The following is a 17,137-nucleotide window of genomic DNA, read 5'->3' on the forward strand; positions in this document are numbered from 1 at the left end:
TGTTTAGCTTTGTTTCTCTGACCTTTTGAATGTAATTACAGGCTGCCCCACAGAGGGGCCAACAGGTTCAGGAGGAGGACTAGGGGTGTGTGGCCATAACAGGTAAGTCCAACGAGAAGCAACAGCCACAACACAGAGGGTGGGGCAGAAACAAGTGGCCACTAATTCACTCTTCTTAAGCCCCAGGGGGGTCCAGGGAAAAAATCGCCTAAAATGTATGCCCAAATTGGAACAGTTGTGGACACAATACTACAATGATTGTGGCTAATCTTGTCCCACCAAATGTCAGCTAACCCCTGAAAATTCACAAATGCAGTGTAAAACATCACAAAAGATGATTGAAAAAGCTCGCCGCCTATGGAAATTTTGCCTTCTGAATAGTAAATGAGCCTCAAGACCTCATTGAAAACACATATAGTGAATAGAGAAATTGTTCACCAAGGTGTCATCAACTGATAGGCAAAATTGTATGAAAATATTCCAAACTTTGTAAACTCAGATGTTTTAGTGAGAGTAGTGCTGTAATATTAGTAATGTTAAAGTATAGGGTGAAAAATTATAAAAACAAGTAACAATAAGTTGTAACTAGCAAAGAACATTTCTAAGATAGTCTCGCTTTCTTCCTGCTCTTACAACTTCCCTTTCCTGAGCAACGTTAAGAACTTCCTCCTGGGGATTCCGAGGTGTTCGTTGTGGAGATTATTGCAAAACATATTTATGGACATTGCTCCTACAGATTTTGGCCTAAACTCACTTAAAGCGGTACACAGTATCTCTAAAGTCATGTCATCAACATGGATCTGTCCCATTTTCCATATTCCCCCCTGATGGGCTACGATTGCCTTCTAAAGTTTGTGTATGCGACGTGACGGGCGCTTATCTCCCGATTAGGGAGTCTTACTGGTGTATCTTGTAGACCAGTAGTTTGACAGGTATGGGGGTATCTTAGTGGTGTAGTGTATCTTGTAGACCAGTAGTTTGACAGGTACATGGGTATCTTAGTGTTGGTGTATATTGTATACCAGTAGTTAAGTCAGGTACATGGGTATCTTAACGGTGTAGTGTACCGCAATGACTAATTGTATTTTTCCGGTCCAATCCCAACTTGTATTCAACTATGCAACTTATCAATATTATAATATGATAATAATGTCTCTTCCTGCAGGTCCTCGTGCCACGCCCACCACCAAGAGCACAGAGTGGTCACTTTGTCCGGAGTGGCCACTCGCCACAGAGTAGCCAGACTCCGGACAGAGTGGCCACTCTGAGCGCCGAATCCTAGCCACTCGACCATCAGGGATGGACTGTGTGTTGTGCAAAAGTTGACCCGCTGGTGGCGCTATAACAGGCCAATGTAAGAAGGGTGGTATCTGTTCCTTGACCTATTGGGAATGTGCTTGCAAGATTTCACGCACATTGCAGGCTGTGTTCATGATTTGAGGTGTTTTTGGCTTTGGCCACTTTATCGCTGCTTGCAGCTATATTCATTATTATAATTTTTTGTGTGTGTGTGCACTTCATAGGCATATTAGATAAAGGTCCTTAGATTGTGTGTAGAATGTTTCATGCAAATTGCAAAAAAAAATCCTAACGGGTTTAAGCGTTTCACAAACTGCTCAAAATGATATAGATGAAAAGATATATTTGGCCAATTGGGGTAAGATTGGTTTTAGTGATATTTGGACTAACACTCTACATCTTTGCCAAATGCCATGAACATGTTACTTTGCATGTATGATTTAGAGGCAGAAGAATAATTTGCATAAAACTGCAATATTCATTGAATTTATTTAAAAAAGCATGTTTCAATTTTAAAGAAATCCGATCTGACAGATCTTTAGATATCGGTCCAAAGTTCACGTAAAAAAAGTTTTGTGCACGTGGAGCGAAAATTCCAGAATAAAAGCGGGTTTACGCGTTTTACAAACTGCTCAAAATGGCGGAAAATCGAAGGGTGGAGCTTACTTAACAATGACACAGATGTGTTCCGCTTGAGTCAAAGCACGCGTGTAACAAGTTGCATGTCTTCAAACGAAACGAGTCATGACTTATGCCCGTTTGAAGTTTGAATTTTCAAACGCTTCGTATAGCGCCCCCCTTTGGCCGATTGGAATAAAATTGGTTTCAGTGATACTTTGACTAACCCTCCACATCTTTGCCAAATGCCATGAACGTGTAAATTTGCATGTATGATTTAGAGGCCGAAGAATAATTTGCATAAAACCGCAATATTGATTGAATTATTAAAAAATTATATTTCACTTTAAAAGAAATCCGACCAGACAGTTTGACCGTATTGGTCCAAAGTTCATGTGAAAAAAGTTTTGTGCACTTGACGCGAAAATCCCAGGAGGAGATAGATTTTTACTGTTTTTCATATAATTCCGAATTGTGGGAGACCTAAAGGTCAGAGGTCAAAAGTTAGAGGGTAAAAGTTGTTCGGCATGAGGAGACGCATAAGTGTATACAGGTTTCATTGCTGTATGTATAACACAGCATGAGCTATACCTGTTCAAAGATCGCACTTTCGAAGGCTTCCTACAGCGCCACCATTTGGCCGATTGCTGTAAAAAGTAATAGCACACTTCGCCACAGTAAACTGAACACATTGATGTTTTTATTTTAATTTTCTCACTAAGTATGTAGGAGTTGAAAGGAACCGAAGTTTTGAGGAGAACTTGATATGACTGACTAGTATAGTATAGAAACTAGAAAATGTGCAATTTGGGAAATTGCGAGTGTGGTTGCCCGGCGCCCCCTATGGGTCGAAATGGAAATGCTTTTGGGGATTTGTTGAGTATACCACCCCCGACTAGTGGTTAAAATGTGGTGTTGACTGGATGTTTCGTTCCGGATTTATGGCTATTTTTTGCGAAACGGGCCCCTCCCGCTAACTTTGGAAGGCTGTTACGGACGAACGGTATGGACTATCGAAATATCGTTTGAATATGTTTATCGCATGAGTCCATAGATCATGTGTACCGATTTTTGTGACATTTGGAGAAAATATGTAGGAAAAGGAGCAAAAAGTGTGTTTTGAAGAAAATTCAAAATGGCGGAAAATCTATCCTGACGCAAATAGGCGTGGCCTATATGAGGAGATGCGTCATGACCCAAGGAATCCAGGGGAAAAGGAATTTTAATTTTCCGACCTACGGTTCAAGAGTTACAGGCCGAAACGTAAAGTGGGCTGTTATAGCGCCACCATGAGGCCGAATGATGTAATTATTTTTCAGTTAATCCTTGCCTGCATTATGAACCTCCTCTCCAAGTTTTGAAACTGTAGCCCCAATGGTTTGTGAGAGAAAAATAATTGAATGTGAGTTTTTGTGATTCCCATTATAAGTCAATGGGGAAAATTAATTCACTAATAAATTCATATCAATTAAAGGATACAACCTTTCTCTTAGCAAAATGATAGCACACGATTCCCGATGAAGCCGGTCGATTTGACATATGGCGCGAGTGTGTGGCGCAAAAACTGGGCCGTGAAAGGCGTCAAAATAAAGTTTATCCCCCAAAGAAAGAAGAATAAATAAAGTTTCCCTAGAACTATAGTGTGTTGCCCTGTTAGGGCAACCACACTAATAATGACAATATCTAAAGTGTGCTCGCCTTATAGGCGAGCCCACAATAATGATAGTAACTAGAAAAATATTGTTCCTTCGAAACAATTGTGGGCTCGCTTCAAGCCAGAAAACAATGGCTATAAAAGCACAAAATGTCAAGATCGCAGGCAGTGCTCTCTTTGACGTTACTGACGTCAAAGATTGGTCCATTTTGTTCCAAAAATGTGTTGTGCAAAAGTTGACCCGCTGGTGGCGCTATAACAGGCCAATGTGAGAAGGTTGGTATCTGTTCCTTGACCTATTGGGAATGTGCTTGCAAGATTTCACGCACATCCCAGGCTGTGTTCATGATTTGAGGTGTTTTTGGCTTTGGACACTTTATCGCTGCTTGCAGCTATATTTATTATTATTATTTTATAATTTTTTTGTGTGCACTTCATAGGCATGTTAGATAAAGGTCCTTAGATTGCGTGTAGAATGTTTCATGCAAATTGCAAAAAAAATCCTAGAATAAAAACGGGTTTAAGCGTTTTACAAACTGCTCAAAATGATATAGCGCCCCCCTTTGGCCATTTGGGGTAAGATTGGTTTCAGTGATATTTGAACTAACCCTCTACACTATTTTGTCATGAAAATGTGACTTTGCTTGTATGTTTTAGAGGCAGAAGAATAATTTGCATAAAAATGCAATATTGTTTGAATTATTTAAAAAAGCATGTTTCAATGTTAAAGAAATCCGATCTGACAGATCTTTAGATATCGGTCCAAAGTTCACGTAAAAAAAGTTTTGTGCACGTGACGCGAAAATTCCAGAATAAAAGCGGGTTTACGCGTTTTACAAACTGCTCAAAGTGGCGGAAAATCGAAGGGCGGAGCTTACTTAACAACGACACAGATGTCTTCCGCTTGAGTCAAAGCACGCGTGTAACAAGTTGCATGTCTTCAAACGAAACGAGTCATGACTTATGCCCGTTTGAAGTTTGAATTTTCAGACGCTTCGTATAGCGCCCCCCTTTGGCCGATTGGAATAAAATTGGTTTCAGTGATACTTTGACTAACCCTCCACATCTTTGCCAAATGCCATGAACGTGTAACTTTGCATGTATGATTTAGAGGCCGAAGAATAATTTGCATAAAACCGCAATATATATTGAATTATTAAAAAAATATATTTCACTTTAAAAGAAATCCAACCAGACAGTTTGACCGTATTGGTCCAAAGTTCATGTGAAAAAAGTTTTGTGCACTTGACGCGAAAATCCCAGGAGGAGATAGATTTTTACTGTTTTTCATATAATTCCGAATTGTGGGAGACCTAAAGGTCAGAGGTCAAAAGTTAGAGGGTAAAAGTTGTTCGGCATGAGGAGACGCATAAGTGTATACAGGTTTCATGGCTGTACGTATAACAGAGCATGAGCTATACCTGTTCAAAGATCGCACTTTCGAAGGCTTCCTACAGCGCCACCATTTGGCCGATTGCTATATAAAATAATAGCACACTTCGCCACTGTAAACTGAACACATTGATGTTTTTATTTTCATTTTCTCACTAAGTATGTAGGAGTAGAAAGGAACCGAAGTTTTGAGGAGAACTTGATATAGTATGCCTGCCTGATAGATAAATAATGACAATATCTAAAGTGTGCTCGCCTTATAGGCGAGCCCACAATAATAACTTGGTGTTCTCCTCCAGGTGCATGAAGATGGCTCTGGTTCATGACATGGCAGAGTGTATCGTAGGAGACATCGCTCCATCAGACAACGTCAGCAAAGCAGAGAAACACAGGCGGGAGCAGGTACGCTAACCTCCTGTGTTGTTGTTATTAGTCACAAGTCCATTCAGATGAAACCCACGGACAGACGTAATCACTTTCACTTTGACTCAGATTGTTCAAAAGTAGTGAAAGTAGCAGATTTCCATGGAGATCTGCTAACCAGTTTCACTTTCAAAATGGTCAAAGTACTGAAAAATAGCATATGTACAGATCACAGCCTGTCACTGCAAAGTGTTATGAGTTTGTAGACTGCTATTTGTTCTGCTTTTATGTGACACTCTTGTATGATGAATTAAGGGGGTTTCCAGACGGTACGCGGTCACCGCATCCTAGTAATTCATTTTCAATGGGAGGCGAGCGGCTATTTTGGCCGCACAGAGAAGTTTTGGGGCGGTGAGGCAAGTGGGCGCGGTCCCGTGAAATCTCTGCGAGCGTATGTTCATGTCTCACCGCGGTGCGGCCCCCGCTGATCCTAGCGGGAGCCCCCGCGGCAACCGTGCTCCGTCTGTAACCCTCTTTAGGCCGGGCATTAATTTCTTAAAATCATTTAAAAAACTATTAAAAGTTGAATTACACGTTTTCTGTCCCAAAAGCAACAAAATAATGTCCTAATAACCTCTCTTCTCTTCTCTTCTCTTCTCTTCTCTTCTCTTCTCTTCTCTTCTCTTCTCCCTCTCCTCAGGAAGCGATGACACATCTAACAGGTCTGCTGCAGGATGGACTTAAGCAGGAGCTTTACGGACTATGGGAGGTGTGTGTGCTGCTTGCAGTCATCTTGTTTATTGTTCCTCAGCAGCACTATACAGATCCATCTCATAAAATTAGAATATTGTGTAAAAAAGCATTGCAGATGCCATAGCATCATAACTGACTGTGGAAACCTCCCACTGGAATTCAAGCAACTCTGACTTCAGAAGGTTGACATTTCTCTGTTATAAATCCTTGTTTTGAGTGGTCTTGTGTAATATTGTAATATTTTGAAATATGGACTTTTGATATTCATGAGCTGTATGCCATAACAATTGTAACATTTGTAACTAGAAAATATTGTTCCTTCGAAACAATTGTGGGCTCGCTTCAAGCCAGAAAACAATGGCTATAAAAGTACAAAATGTCAAGATCGCAGGCAGTGCTCTCTTTGACCTTACTGACGTCAAAGATTGGTCCATTTTGTTCCAAAAATGTGTTGTGCAAAAGTTGACCCGCTGGTGGCGTTATAAAAGGCCAATGTAAGAAGGGTGGTATCTGTTCCTTGACCTATTGGGAATGTGCTTGCAAGATTTCACGCACATTGCAGGCTGTGTTCATGATTTGAGGTGTTTTTGGCTTTGGCCACTTTATCGCTGCTTGCAGCTAAATTTATTATTATTATTATTATTTTGTGTGTGTGCACTTCATAGGCATGTTAGATAAAGGTCCTTACATTGTGTGTAGAATGTTTCATGCAAATTGCAAAAAAAATCCTAACGGGTTTAAGCGTTTCACAAACTGCTCAAAATGATATAGCGCCCCCCTTTGGCCAATTGGAGTAAGATTGGTTTTAGTGATATTTGGACTAACACTCTACATCTTTGCCAAATGCCATGAACATGTTACTTTGCATGTATGATTTAGAGGCAGAAGAATAATTTGCATAAAACTGCAATATTCATTGAATTATTAAAAAAAACATGTTTCAATTTTTTTGTAATCCGATCTGACAGATTTTTAGATATTGGTCCAACGTTCATGTAAAAACAGTTTTGTGGACGTGACGCGAAAATTCCAGAATAAAAGCGGGTTTAAGCGTTTTACAAACTGCTCAAAATGGCGGAAAATCTAAGGGCCGAGCTTACTTAACAAAGACACAGATGTCTTCCGCTTGAGTCAAAGCACACGTGTAAGCAAGTTGCATGTCTTCAAACGAAACGAGGCATGACTTATGCCCGTTTAAAGTTTGAATTTTCAAACGCTTCGTATAGCGCCCCCCTTTGGCCGATTGGAATAAAATTGGTTTCAGTGATACTTTGACTAACCCTCTACATCTTTGCCAAATGCCATGAACGTGTAACTTTGCATGTATGATTTAGAGGCAGAAGAATAATTTGCATAAAACCGCAATATCTATTGAATTATTTAAAAAATATATTTCACTTTAAAAGAAATCCGACCTGACAGTTTGACCGTATTGGTCCAAAGTTCATGTGAAAAAAGTTTTGTGCGCGTAACGCGAAAATCCCAGGAGGAGATAGATTTTTACTGTTTTTCATATAATTCAAAATTCTGGGGGATCTAAAGGTCAGAGGTTAAAGGTCAGAGCGTAACAGTTGTTCGGCATGAGGAGACGCATACGTGTATACAGGTTTCATGGCTGTACTTAAAACAGAGCATGATCTATACCTGTTCAAAGTTCGCACTTTCGAAGGCTTCCTACAGCGCCACCATTTGGCCGATTGGAATAAAATTGGTTTCAGTGATACTTTGACTAACCCTCTACATCTTTGCCAAATGCCGTGAACGTGTAACTTTGCATGTATGATTTAGAGGCCGAATAATAATTTGCATAAAACCGCAATATTGATTGAATTATTAAAAAATTACATTTCACTTTAAAAGAAATCCGACCAGACAGTCTGACCGTTTTGGTCCAAAGTTCACATGAAAAAAGTTTTGTGCGCGTAACGAAAAAAACCCAGGAGGAGATAGATTTTTACTGTTTTTCATATAATTCAAAATTCTGGGGGATCTAAAGGTCAAAGGTCAAAAGTCAGAGCGTAAAAGTTTTTCGGCATGAGGAGACGCATACGTGTATACCGCTTTCATGGCTGTACCTCAAAGACAGCATGAGCTATATCTGTTCAAAGTTCGCACTTTCGAAGGCTTCCTACAGCGCCACCATTTGGCCGATTGCTGTATAAAGTAATAGCACACGTCGCCACTGTAAGCTGAACACATTGATGTGTTTATTTTCATTTTCTCACTAAGTATGTAGGAGTAGAAAGGAACCGAAGTTTTGAGGAGAATCTTGATATGTATAGTATAGAAACTAGAAAATGTGCAATTTGGGAAATTGCGAGTGTGGTCGCCCGCCCCGCCCCGGCGCGAGCGGCGGGGATGCGCCTCCGGGACCCCGAGGAAAACGCCGGGGCCTGAGGGAGAGGACGTAGGGACGGATACCGGCGGGGCCGTGCGACGCGCGATTCGAAAAGGTGCCGTTGGGATCCTGCGTTCTTGATGTAAGGATATGGTTTCTTGTTTTAAAGAAATAGGCTCCTCCCACGAGTTTCGCAAGGCGATTATGTTGTCGCGTCGCTCCCGAGATCGCTTTTTGTTTAGTTTTGAGAGGGTCGTTCCCCCTGAAAAACGCGTGTTGGCACGAAACGGTTACACTTTGCGCGTTTGTGGCGCCCCCTAAGGGTCGAAGTGGAAATGCTTCTGGGAATTTGTTGAATATCCCACCCGCAAGTTGTGGTTAAAATTTTGTGTTGACTGGATGTTTCGTTTGTGATTTATGGCTATTTTTGGCAAAACGGACCCCCCTCGCTAACTTCGTAAGCCTGTTCCGGACGAACGGTATGGACTATCGAAATATCGCTTGAATATGTTTATCGCATGGGTCCAGAGATCACGTGTACCGATTTTTGTGACATTTGGAGAAAATATGTAGGAAAAGGAGCAAAAAGTGTGTTTTGAAGAAAATTCAAAATGGCGGAAAATCTATCCTGACGCAAATGGGCGGGGCCTATATGGAGAGATGCGTCATGACCCAAGGAATCCAGGGAAAAAATAATTTTAATTTTCCGACCTACGGTTCAAGAGTTATAAGCCAAAAGGTAAAGTGAGCTGTTATAGCGCCACCATGAGGCCAAATGAAGTAATTATTTTTCAGTTAATCCTTGTATGCATTATGAACCTTCCCTCCAAGTTTTGAAACTGTAGCCCCTATGGTTTGCGAGAAAAAAATAATTGAATTTGAGTTTTTGCAATTCCCATTATAAGTCAATGGGGAAATTTAATTCACTAATAAATTAATATCAATTAAACGATACAACTTTTCTCTTAGCAGAATAATAGCACTCGATTCCCGATGAAGCCGGTCGATTTGACATATGGCGCGAGTGTGTGGCGTAAAAACTGTGGGCGGTGAAACGCGCCGAAAAAAGTTTTATCTAGAATAAAAAATAAAGTTTCCCTAGGACTATAGTGTGTTGCCCTGTAAGGGCAACCACACTAATAAATAATGACAATATCTAAAGTGTGCTCGCCTCACAGGCGAGCCCACAATAATGACAATATCTAAAGTGTGCTCGCCTTACAGGCGAGCCCACAATTAATACTACTATAATAGTCATTAAGCTACTAATATAGACTGAAGGAATTAAAGCAGGTCATGTATGGAATTTTAACAGCTGAAATCAATAATATATCAGTATTCCGGTATTAACCTGCGGGCCGCATTAAAGCTATACTGTGTAAGTTGCTCAACAAGTGGTCAGTAGCGGTATTGCTTTTTTCGGCCGTTTTTCGCCCGGAGTCGCCGCGGACCACCGGAGCGGGGCCGCAAACCACCGCGACCGATAACGAATCCGTAGAGGGGTAGAACGTAATTTTCTGACCAGGATTTGGGAAGTAAGAGGTTAAGAATCCTTAACCATCGTAAACACTGTTGCTGAGGGAGCCTACTTCCTGAAGAGACGGCAAGCACGCTGTGATTGGCCCGGTAGTGTATCATGTGTGTATGATCCTATGTGACCCGTGCTGGGTCACATAGGTTCCACTCTGTATTTGGCCGGAGGGGATGATGGAAAAAATAGCTATGCATTATTTGTGGTTATTTATTTTGTTAACATGTGATTCCAGTTACATTCAGCTGATTCGGGCACAGGGTCCTTTATGCCGCGCAGGTAATGCTGCAACCACTATGACATTTTACATTAACTCATTCCCCGCCTCCCCCGATAGTCCCGAGAAAATCCCAATGTCGTTCCCCGCCAGGCCCGATAGTCCCGAGAATTTGCTTTTATATAATGTAATGTTTAATTACATTCTTCCACAGCCCGTCACAAAGTCTGAGCCTTTTATCTTAAAGGGAACCTAAAATATCACACATCAAAGTAAGTGTGTTTGAAAAAAATACTGTAATAATGTATAAATTGCAATACAAATGTATTCACGATATTCCTGGCCCCGCCCCCGGCTTCCTGTTCATATCCTGAAAGAAAATAAAAAAGATCATTTGGTTTCCTGTGTCCTTGCATTAAAGTGTCAGTAGAGGCGCTCTGGGCTCTTGGCTCTGAATGAACCGGTGTTGCCATGTCTGCTTATAATAAGCAATTGGTGTCGTTGTTTATTGGGCTTACTTTCTAATATTTTTTAAACCAGTGGTTCCCAAATCTTTTCATATCAAGGACCCCAGATTTACAGATTTGTCCACAGTCGCAGACCCCCATCTGAAAATATGTGGTGCCAGGGACCGCCACACAGATTTGTGTTGTTAAAATGTTTCAAAAATATTCAAATTATTTTTGTTTTTTCTTTCCTCTATATTTTTTAAATAGCAAATATACAAGCTCACAATGTGTCACAATGTGACACATTGTGAGCTTGCTGATCTGCTATTTTCAAATGTAAATGTAAAGTAGTAAAACTGAACCAGGTTAATTCTATTGGGCTTATTATTCATAGACCTGGCCGCTTGTCTCTGGCAATATCTGGCAACAGACAATTCCCTGTCACTTCCTTGGGATCTCTTGTTCTTCGACTTGGGAGGAAGTGAAAAGATGTTTAAAAATGCTCCAGCGCCCTCTGTAAAAGGAAAATGGCAGCCTCCATAGAATGGCCAGGAATATCGTGAATAAATCTCCCCATAACCCACAGTGAACTGGCAAAAGACGCATTTGAGCTCAAAAGGCTGGCTGCCGGAAAAAAAAAGAGAAGAAAAAAAAGTGTGAGAACAGCTGTGTGTGTGTGTGTGTGTGTGTGTGTGTGTGTGTGTGTGTGTGTGTGTGTGTGTGTGTGTGTGTGTGTGTGTGTGTGTGTGTGTGTGTGTGTGTGTGTGTGTGTGCGCTTCCCTCCAGGACCACTATATCTCTGTTTCAGTGGTCCCTGTTGGACCCCCTGATGGTGTTCAGTCCCATAAAAAAACAGTGCGATCAGTGAGATCTGCCTAGCCAGGGCAGTTCTAGACCTGCTCTAGCCAGGGCAGTGCAGAGGATTTTTTAGGGGCAGGGGGAGACATTTTCTAACATGTGCTAGAATGTGAAAATAGCAGATCTACAAGCTCTACAAGCTCTCAAAGTGTCGCAGAGCGACGTGTTGAGAGATTGCTGATCACCTTGTTGAACAAATGTCATAGCAATCCATTCTAGAGGTGTATTCTAGAAGTGTTATTGCGACCGTCAGGGAGCAGTTTACTATGAAAACCTCCACCGGCCATCCGTCGGTCGGTCACACGTCACACGTCACACCTTTGCCCTGCTCATATCTCCGCATCAGTATATAGGGCTTGTTTGTTTATTGTATGACATCACGCCACATCATCAGCTGTGGACTCTGTGATGTCATCGTATCGCATCAGTATATAGGGCTTGTTTGTTTATTGTATGACATCACGCCACATCATCAGCTGTGGACTCTGTGATGTCATCGTATCTCCATATATGGCCATCTCCGTATATGGAGATATAAGTCGTCCATGCCCAAGTATGGGCTGGTGAGGTCAGACTTTGTGTGATGCGTAGGTTATCTCAATATATGGAGATTCAACATTCCAGGCAATGCTCTCTTCCCTGGTGAGAATTGCCCCTTTATATAGGGTTTGTTTGTGTATTTTATGACATCACGCCACATCATCAGCTGTGGACTCTGTGATGTCATCGTATCTCCATATATGGCCATCTCCGTATATGGAGATATAAGTCGTCCATGCCCAAGTATGGGCTGGTGAGGTCAGACTTTGTGTGATGCGTAGGTTATCTCCATATATGGAGATTCAACATTCCAGGTGTAACTATGGCTACCCGTATGACGTGAGAGGTGGAGGTTGTGATATTTGTGGAGATAAGCGACCAACGGTCGCTTATCTCCCGATTAGGGAGTCTTACTGGTTGTAAAGACTCATGCCCCCTTTGATGTCAATGTGTGTGTGTGCACCTGTAGGCCTACAGAGCGCAACTAGCATTTACACACAGAAACAGAGAGACAGCGCCCCCAAGTGACTTGTAGCAGACTTGTAGAATACTGTAGCAGTAATAGTATATCAATGTGAACTTGCTGTTTTTGGTCAGACATAGCATATAAAAATATTTTTCTCTGCATTTTTCCAAACAGAAAATTCTAAAAATAATTCCCATTACATAATTACATTAGTACACTTATCTGATAAGTGCCTGACGCCATAAATACAAATATCAACTGAGTTATTCGCTCGAAAAGCCATCAATCACAAAAAGGTCAATATCTCCAGTTCTTTCAATTATAGCTGGATTTTGGTCAAAAATGGCTATTTTGAGATGGCTGCAACTATAGAAAAAAAAGCTTTTTATTTATTTATTTTATTTTTCGGTGAGACTAGAGTTTGTCCTGTTTCATTTGAGGTTCTGTATGACATTGTCGAAAAAATACAGAATTTAGGAAAAATGTCAATATAAAAAAAATATATCAATGTTTTTATTAAACAAAATGGCAGGAGAGCCATACAGTCAATGTTAAAATGGCGGCCAATGTGTTAATTGACACACAAATAATTGTGATTAACAATTTAGTCGTGTTTTTGGCATTGAACACTGGAATGTGAATACAAATGTCATTTATTTGATGTTGCACAGAACAGAGCTTGACTAATAACTTTAATGTGCTTTAATGCTATTCTGATTTGTATTTAATAAAGGTGTGAAACTGTGCACTGTTCTAAGGTTACCGTATACAGGTTTCCTTGGTCCGTTTTAATGTGTTTAGCTTTGTTTCTCTGACCTTTTGAATGTAATTACAGGCTGCCCCACAGAGGGGCCAACAGGTTCAGGAGGAGGACTAGGGGTGTGTGGCCATAACAGGTAAGTCCAACGAGAAGCAACAGCCACAACACAGAGGGTGGGGCAGAAACAAGTGGCCACTAATTCACTCTTCTTAAGCCCCAGGGGGGTCCAGGGAAAAAATCGCCTAAAATGTATGCCCAAATTGGAACAGTTGTGGACACAATACTACAATGATTGTGGCTAATCTTGTCCCACCAAATGTCAGCTAACCCCTGAAAATTCACAAATGCAGTGTAAAACATCACAAAAGATGATTGAAAAAGCTCGCCGCCTATGGAAATTTTGCCTTCTGAATAGTAAATGAGCCTCAAGACCTCATTGAAAACACATATAGTGAATAGAGAAATTGTTCACCAAGGTGTCATCAACTGATAGGCAAAATTGTATGAAAATATTCCAAACTTTGTAAACTCAGATGTTTTAGTGAGAGTAGTGCTGTAATATTAGTAATGTTAAAGTATAGGGTGAAAAATTATAAAAACAAGTAACAATAAGTTGTAACTAGCAAAGAACATTTCTAAGATAGTCTCGCTTTCTTCCTGCTCTTACAACTTCCCTTTCCTGAGCAACGTTAAGAACTTCCTCCTGGGGATTCCGAGGTGTTCGTTGTGGAGATTATTGCAAAACATATTTATGGACATTGCTCCTACAGATTTTGGCCTAAACTCACTTAAAGCGGTACACAGTATCTCTAAAGTCATGTCATCAACATGGATCTGTCCCATTTTCCATATTCCCCCCTGATGGGCTACGATTGCCTTCTAAAGTTTGTGTATGCGACGTGACGGGCGCTTATCTCCCGATTAGGGAGTCTTACTGGTGTATCTTGTAGACCAGTAGTTTGACAGGTATGGGGGTATCTTAGTGGTGTAGTGTATCTTGTAGACCAGTAGTTTGACAGGTACATGGGTATCTTAGTGTTGGTGTATATTGTATACCAGTAGTTAAGTCAGGTACATGGGTATCTTAACGGTGTAGTGTACCGCAATGACTAATTGTATTTTTCCGGTCCAATCCCAACTTGTATTCAACTATGCAACTTATCAATATTATAATATGATAATAATGTCTCTTCCTGCAGGTCCTCGTGCCACGCCCACCACCAAGAGCACAGAGTGGTCACTTTGTCCGGAGTGGCCACTCGCCACAGAGTAGCCAGACTCCGGACAGAGTGGCCACTCTGAGCGCCGAATCCTAGCCACTCGACCATCAGGGATGGACTGTGTGTTGTGCAAAAGTTGACCCGCTGGTGGCGCTATAACAGGCCAATGTAAGAAGGGTGGTATCTGTTCCTTGACCTATTGGGAATGTGCTTGCAAGATTTCACGCACATTGCAGGCTGTGTTCATGATTTGAGGTGTTTTTGGCTTTGGCCACTTTATCGCTGCTTGCAGCTATATTCATTATTATAATTTTTTGTGTGTGTGTGCACTTCATAGGCATATTAGATAAAGGTCCTTAGATTGTGTGTAGAATGTTTCATGCAAATTGCAAAAAAAAATCCTAACGGGTTTAAGCGTTTCACAAACTGCTCAAAATGATATAGATGAAAAGATATATTTGGCCAATTGGGGTAAGATTGGTTTTAGTGATATTTGGACTAACACTCTACATCTTTGCCAAATGCCATGAACATGTTACTTTGCATGTATGATTTAGAGGCAGAAGAATAATTTGCATAAAACTGCAATATTCATTGAATTTATTTAAAAAAGCATGTTTCAATTTTAAAGAAATCCGATCTGACAGATCTTTAGATATCGGTCCAAAGTTCACGTAAAAAAAGTTTTGTGCACGTGGAGCGAAAATTCCAGAATAAAAGCGGGTTTACGCGTTTTACAAACTGCTCAAAATGGCGGAAAATCGAAGGGTGGAGCTTACTTAACAATGACACAGATGTGTTCCGCTTGAGTCAAAGCACGCGTGTAACAAGTTGCATGTCTTCAAACGAAACGAGTCATGACTTATGCCCGTTTGAAGTTTGAATTTTCAAACGCTTCGTATAGCGCCCCCCTTTGGCCGATTGGAATAAAATTGGTTTCAGTGATACTTTGACTAACCCTCCACATCTTTGCCAAATGCCATGAACGTGTAAATTTGCATGTATGATTTAGAGGCCGAAGAATAATTTGCATAAAACCGCAATATTGATTGAATTATTAAAAAATTATATTTCACTTTAAAAGAAATCCGACCAGACAGTTTGACCGTATTGGTCCAAAGTTCATGTGAAAAAAGTTTTGTGCACTTGACGCGAAAATCCCAGGAGGAGATAGATTTTTACTGTTTTTCATATAATTCCGAATTGTGGGAGACCTAAAGGTCAGAGGTCAAAAGTTAGAGGGTAAAAGTTGTTCGGCATGAGGAGACGCATAAGTGTATACAGGTTTCATTGCTGTATGTATAACACAGCATGAGCTATACCTGTTCAAAGATCGCACTTTCGAAGGCTTCCTACAGCGCCACCATTTGGCCGATTGCTGTAAAAAGTAATAGCACACTTCGCCACAGTAAACTGAACACATTGATGTTTTTATTTTAATTTTCTCACTAAGTATGTAGGAGTTGAAAGGAACCGAAGTTTTGAGGAGAACTTGATATGACTGACTAGTATAGTATAGAAACTAGAAAATGTGCAATTTGGGAAATTGCGAGTGTGGTTGCCCGGCGCCCCCTATGGGTCGAAATGGAAATGCTTTTGGGGATTTGTTGAGTATACCACCCCCGACTAGTGGTTAAAATGTGGTGTTGACTGGATGTTTCGTTCCGGATTTATGGCTATTTTTTGCGAAACGGGCCCCTCCCGCTAACTTTGGAAGGCTGTTACGGACGAACGGTATGGACTATCGAAATATCGTTTGAATATGTTTATCGCATGAGTCCATAGATCATGTGTACCGATTTTTGTGACATTTGGAGAAAATATGTAGGAAAAGGAGCAAAAAGTGTGTTTTGAAGAAAATTCAAAATGGCGGAAAATCTATCCTGACGCAAATAGGCGTGGCCTATATGAGGAGATGCGTCATGACCCAAGGAATCCAGGGGAAAAGGAATTTTAATTTTCCGACCTACGGTTCAAGAGTTACAGGCCGAAACGTAAAGTGGGCTGTTATAGCGCCACCATGAGGCCGAATGATGTAATTATTTTTCAGTTAATCCTTGCCTGCATTATGAACCTCCTCTCCAAGTTTTGAAACTGTAGCCCCAATGGTTTGTGAGAGAAAAATAATTGAATGTGAGTTTTTGTGATTCCCATTATAAGTCAATGGGGAAAATTAATTCACTAATAAATTCATATCAATTAAAGGATACAACCTTTCTCTTAGCAAAATGATAGCACACGATTCCCGATGAAGCCGGTCGATTTGACATATGGCGCGAGTGTGTGGCGCAAAAACTGGGCCGTGAAAGGCGTCAAAATAAAGTTTATCCCCCAAAGAAAGAAGAATAAATAAAGTTTCCCTAGAACTATAGTGTGTTGCCCTGTTAGGGCAACCACACTAATAATGACAATATCTAAAGTGTGCTCGCCTTATAGGCGAGCCCACAATAATGATAGTAACTAGAAAAATATTGTTCCTTCGAAACAATTGTGGGCTCGCTTCAAGCCAGAAAACAATGGCTATAAAAGCACAAAATGTCAAGATCGCAGGCAGTGCTCTCTTTGACGTTACTGACGTCAAAGATTGGTCCATTTTGTTCCAAAAATGTGTTGTGCAAAAGTTGACCCGCTGGTGGCGCTATAACAGGCCAATGTGAGAAGGTTGGTATCTGTTCCTTG

At 40.9% G+C, this 17,137-nt stretch overlaps 3 protein-coding genes across 3 annotated transcripts in view; all 3 read left to right on the forward strand.

Annotated features, from left to right (window-relative positions):
- Positions 1-17,137, forward strand: part of LOC308300841 (5'-deoxynucleotidase HDDC2-like) — a gene marked incomplete at its 3' end in the record, with an annotated part of 59,387 nt that overhangs the window by 11,267 nt on the left and 30,983 nt on the right. The window lies entirely within an intron of this gene.
- Positions 1,183-13,506, forward strand: LOC308300408 (5'-deoxynucleotidase HDDC2-like). Its single transcript, XM_080744232.1, has 5 exons — positions 1,183-1,354; positions 5,263-5,365; positions 6,027-6,095; positions 10,184-10,227; positions 13,314-13,506. Coding segments are annotated over exons 1-5 (276 nt in total). The 5' UTR covers positions 1,183-1,352; the 3' UTR covers positions 13,372-13,506.
- The window catches only part of LOC308300304 (5'-deoxynucleotidase HDDC2-like), a gene marked incomplete at its 3' end in the record, with an annotated part of 28,834 nt that continues 28,762 nt past the window's right edge, over positions 17,066-17,137 (forward strand). Inside the window, exon 1 of the mRNA XM_080744122.1 lies at positions 17,066-17,111. The remainder of the gene's footprint in view (positions 17,112-17,137) is intronic.

This window comes from Nannobrachium achirus (assembly GCF_963921795.1).
Source record: "Nannobrachium achirus genome assembly, chromosome: 16".
Taxonomy (NCBI): Eukaryota; Metazoa; Chordata; class Actinopteri; order Myctophiformes; family Myctophidae; genus Nannobrachium; species Nannobrachium achirus.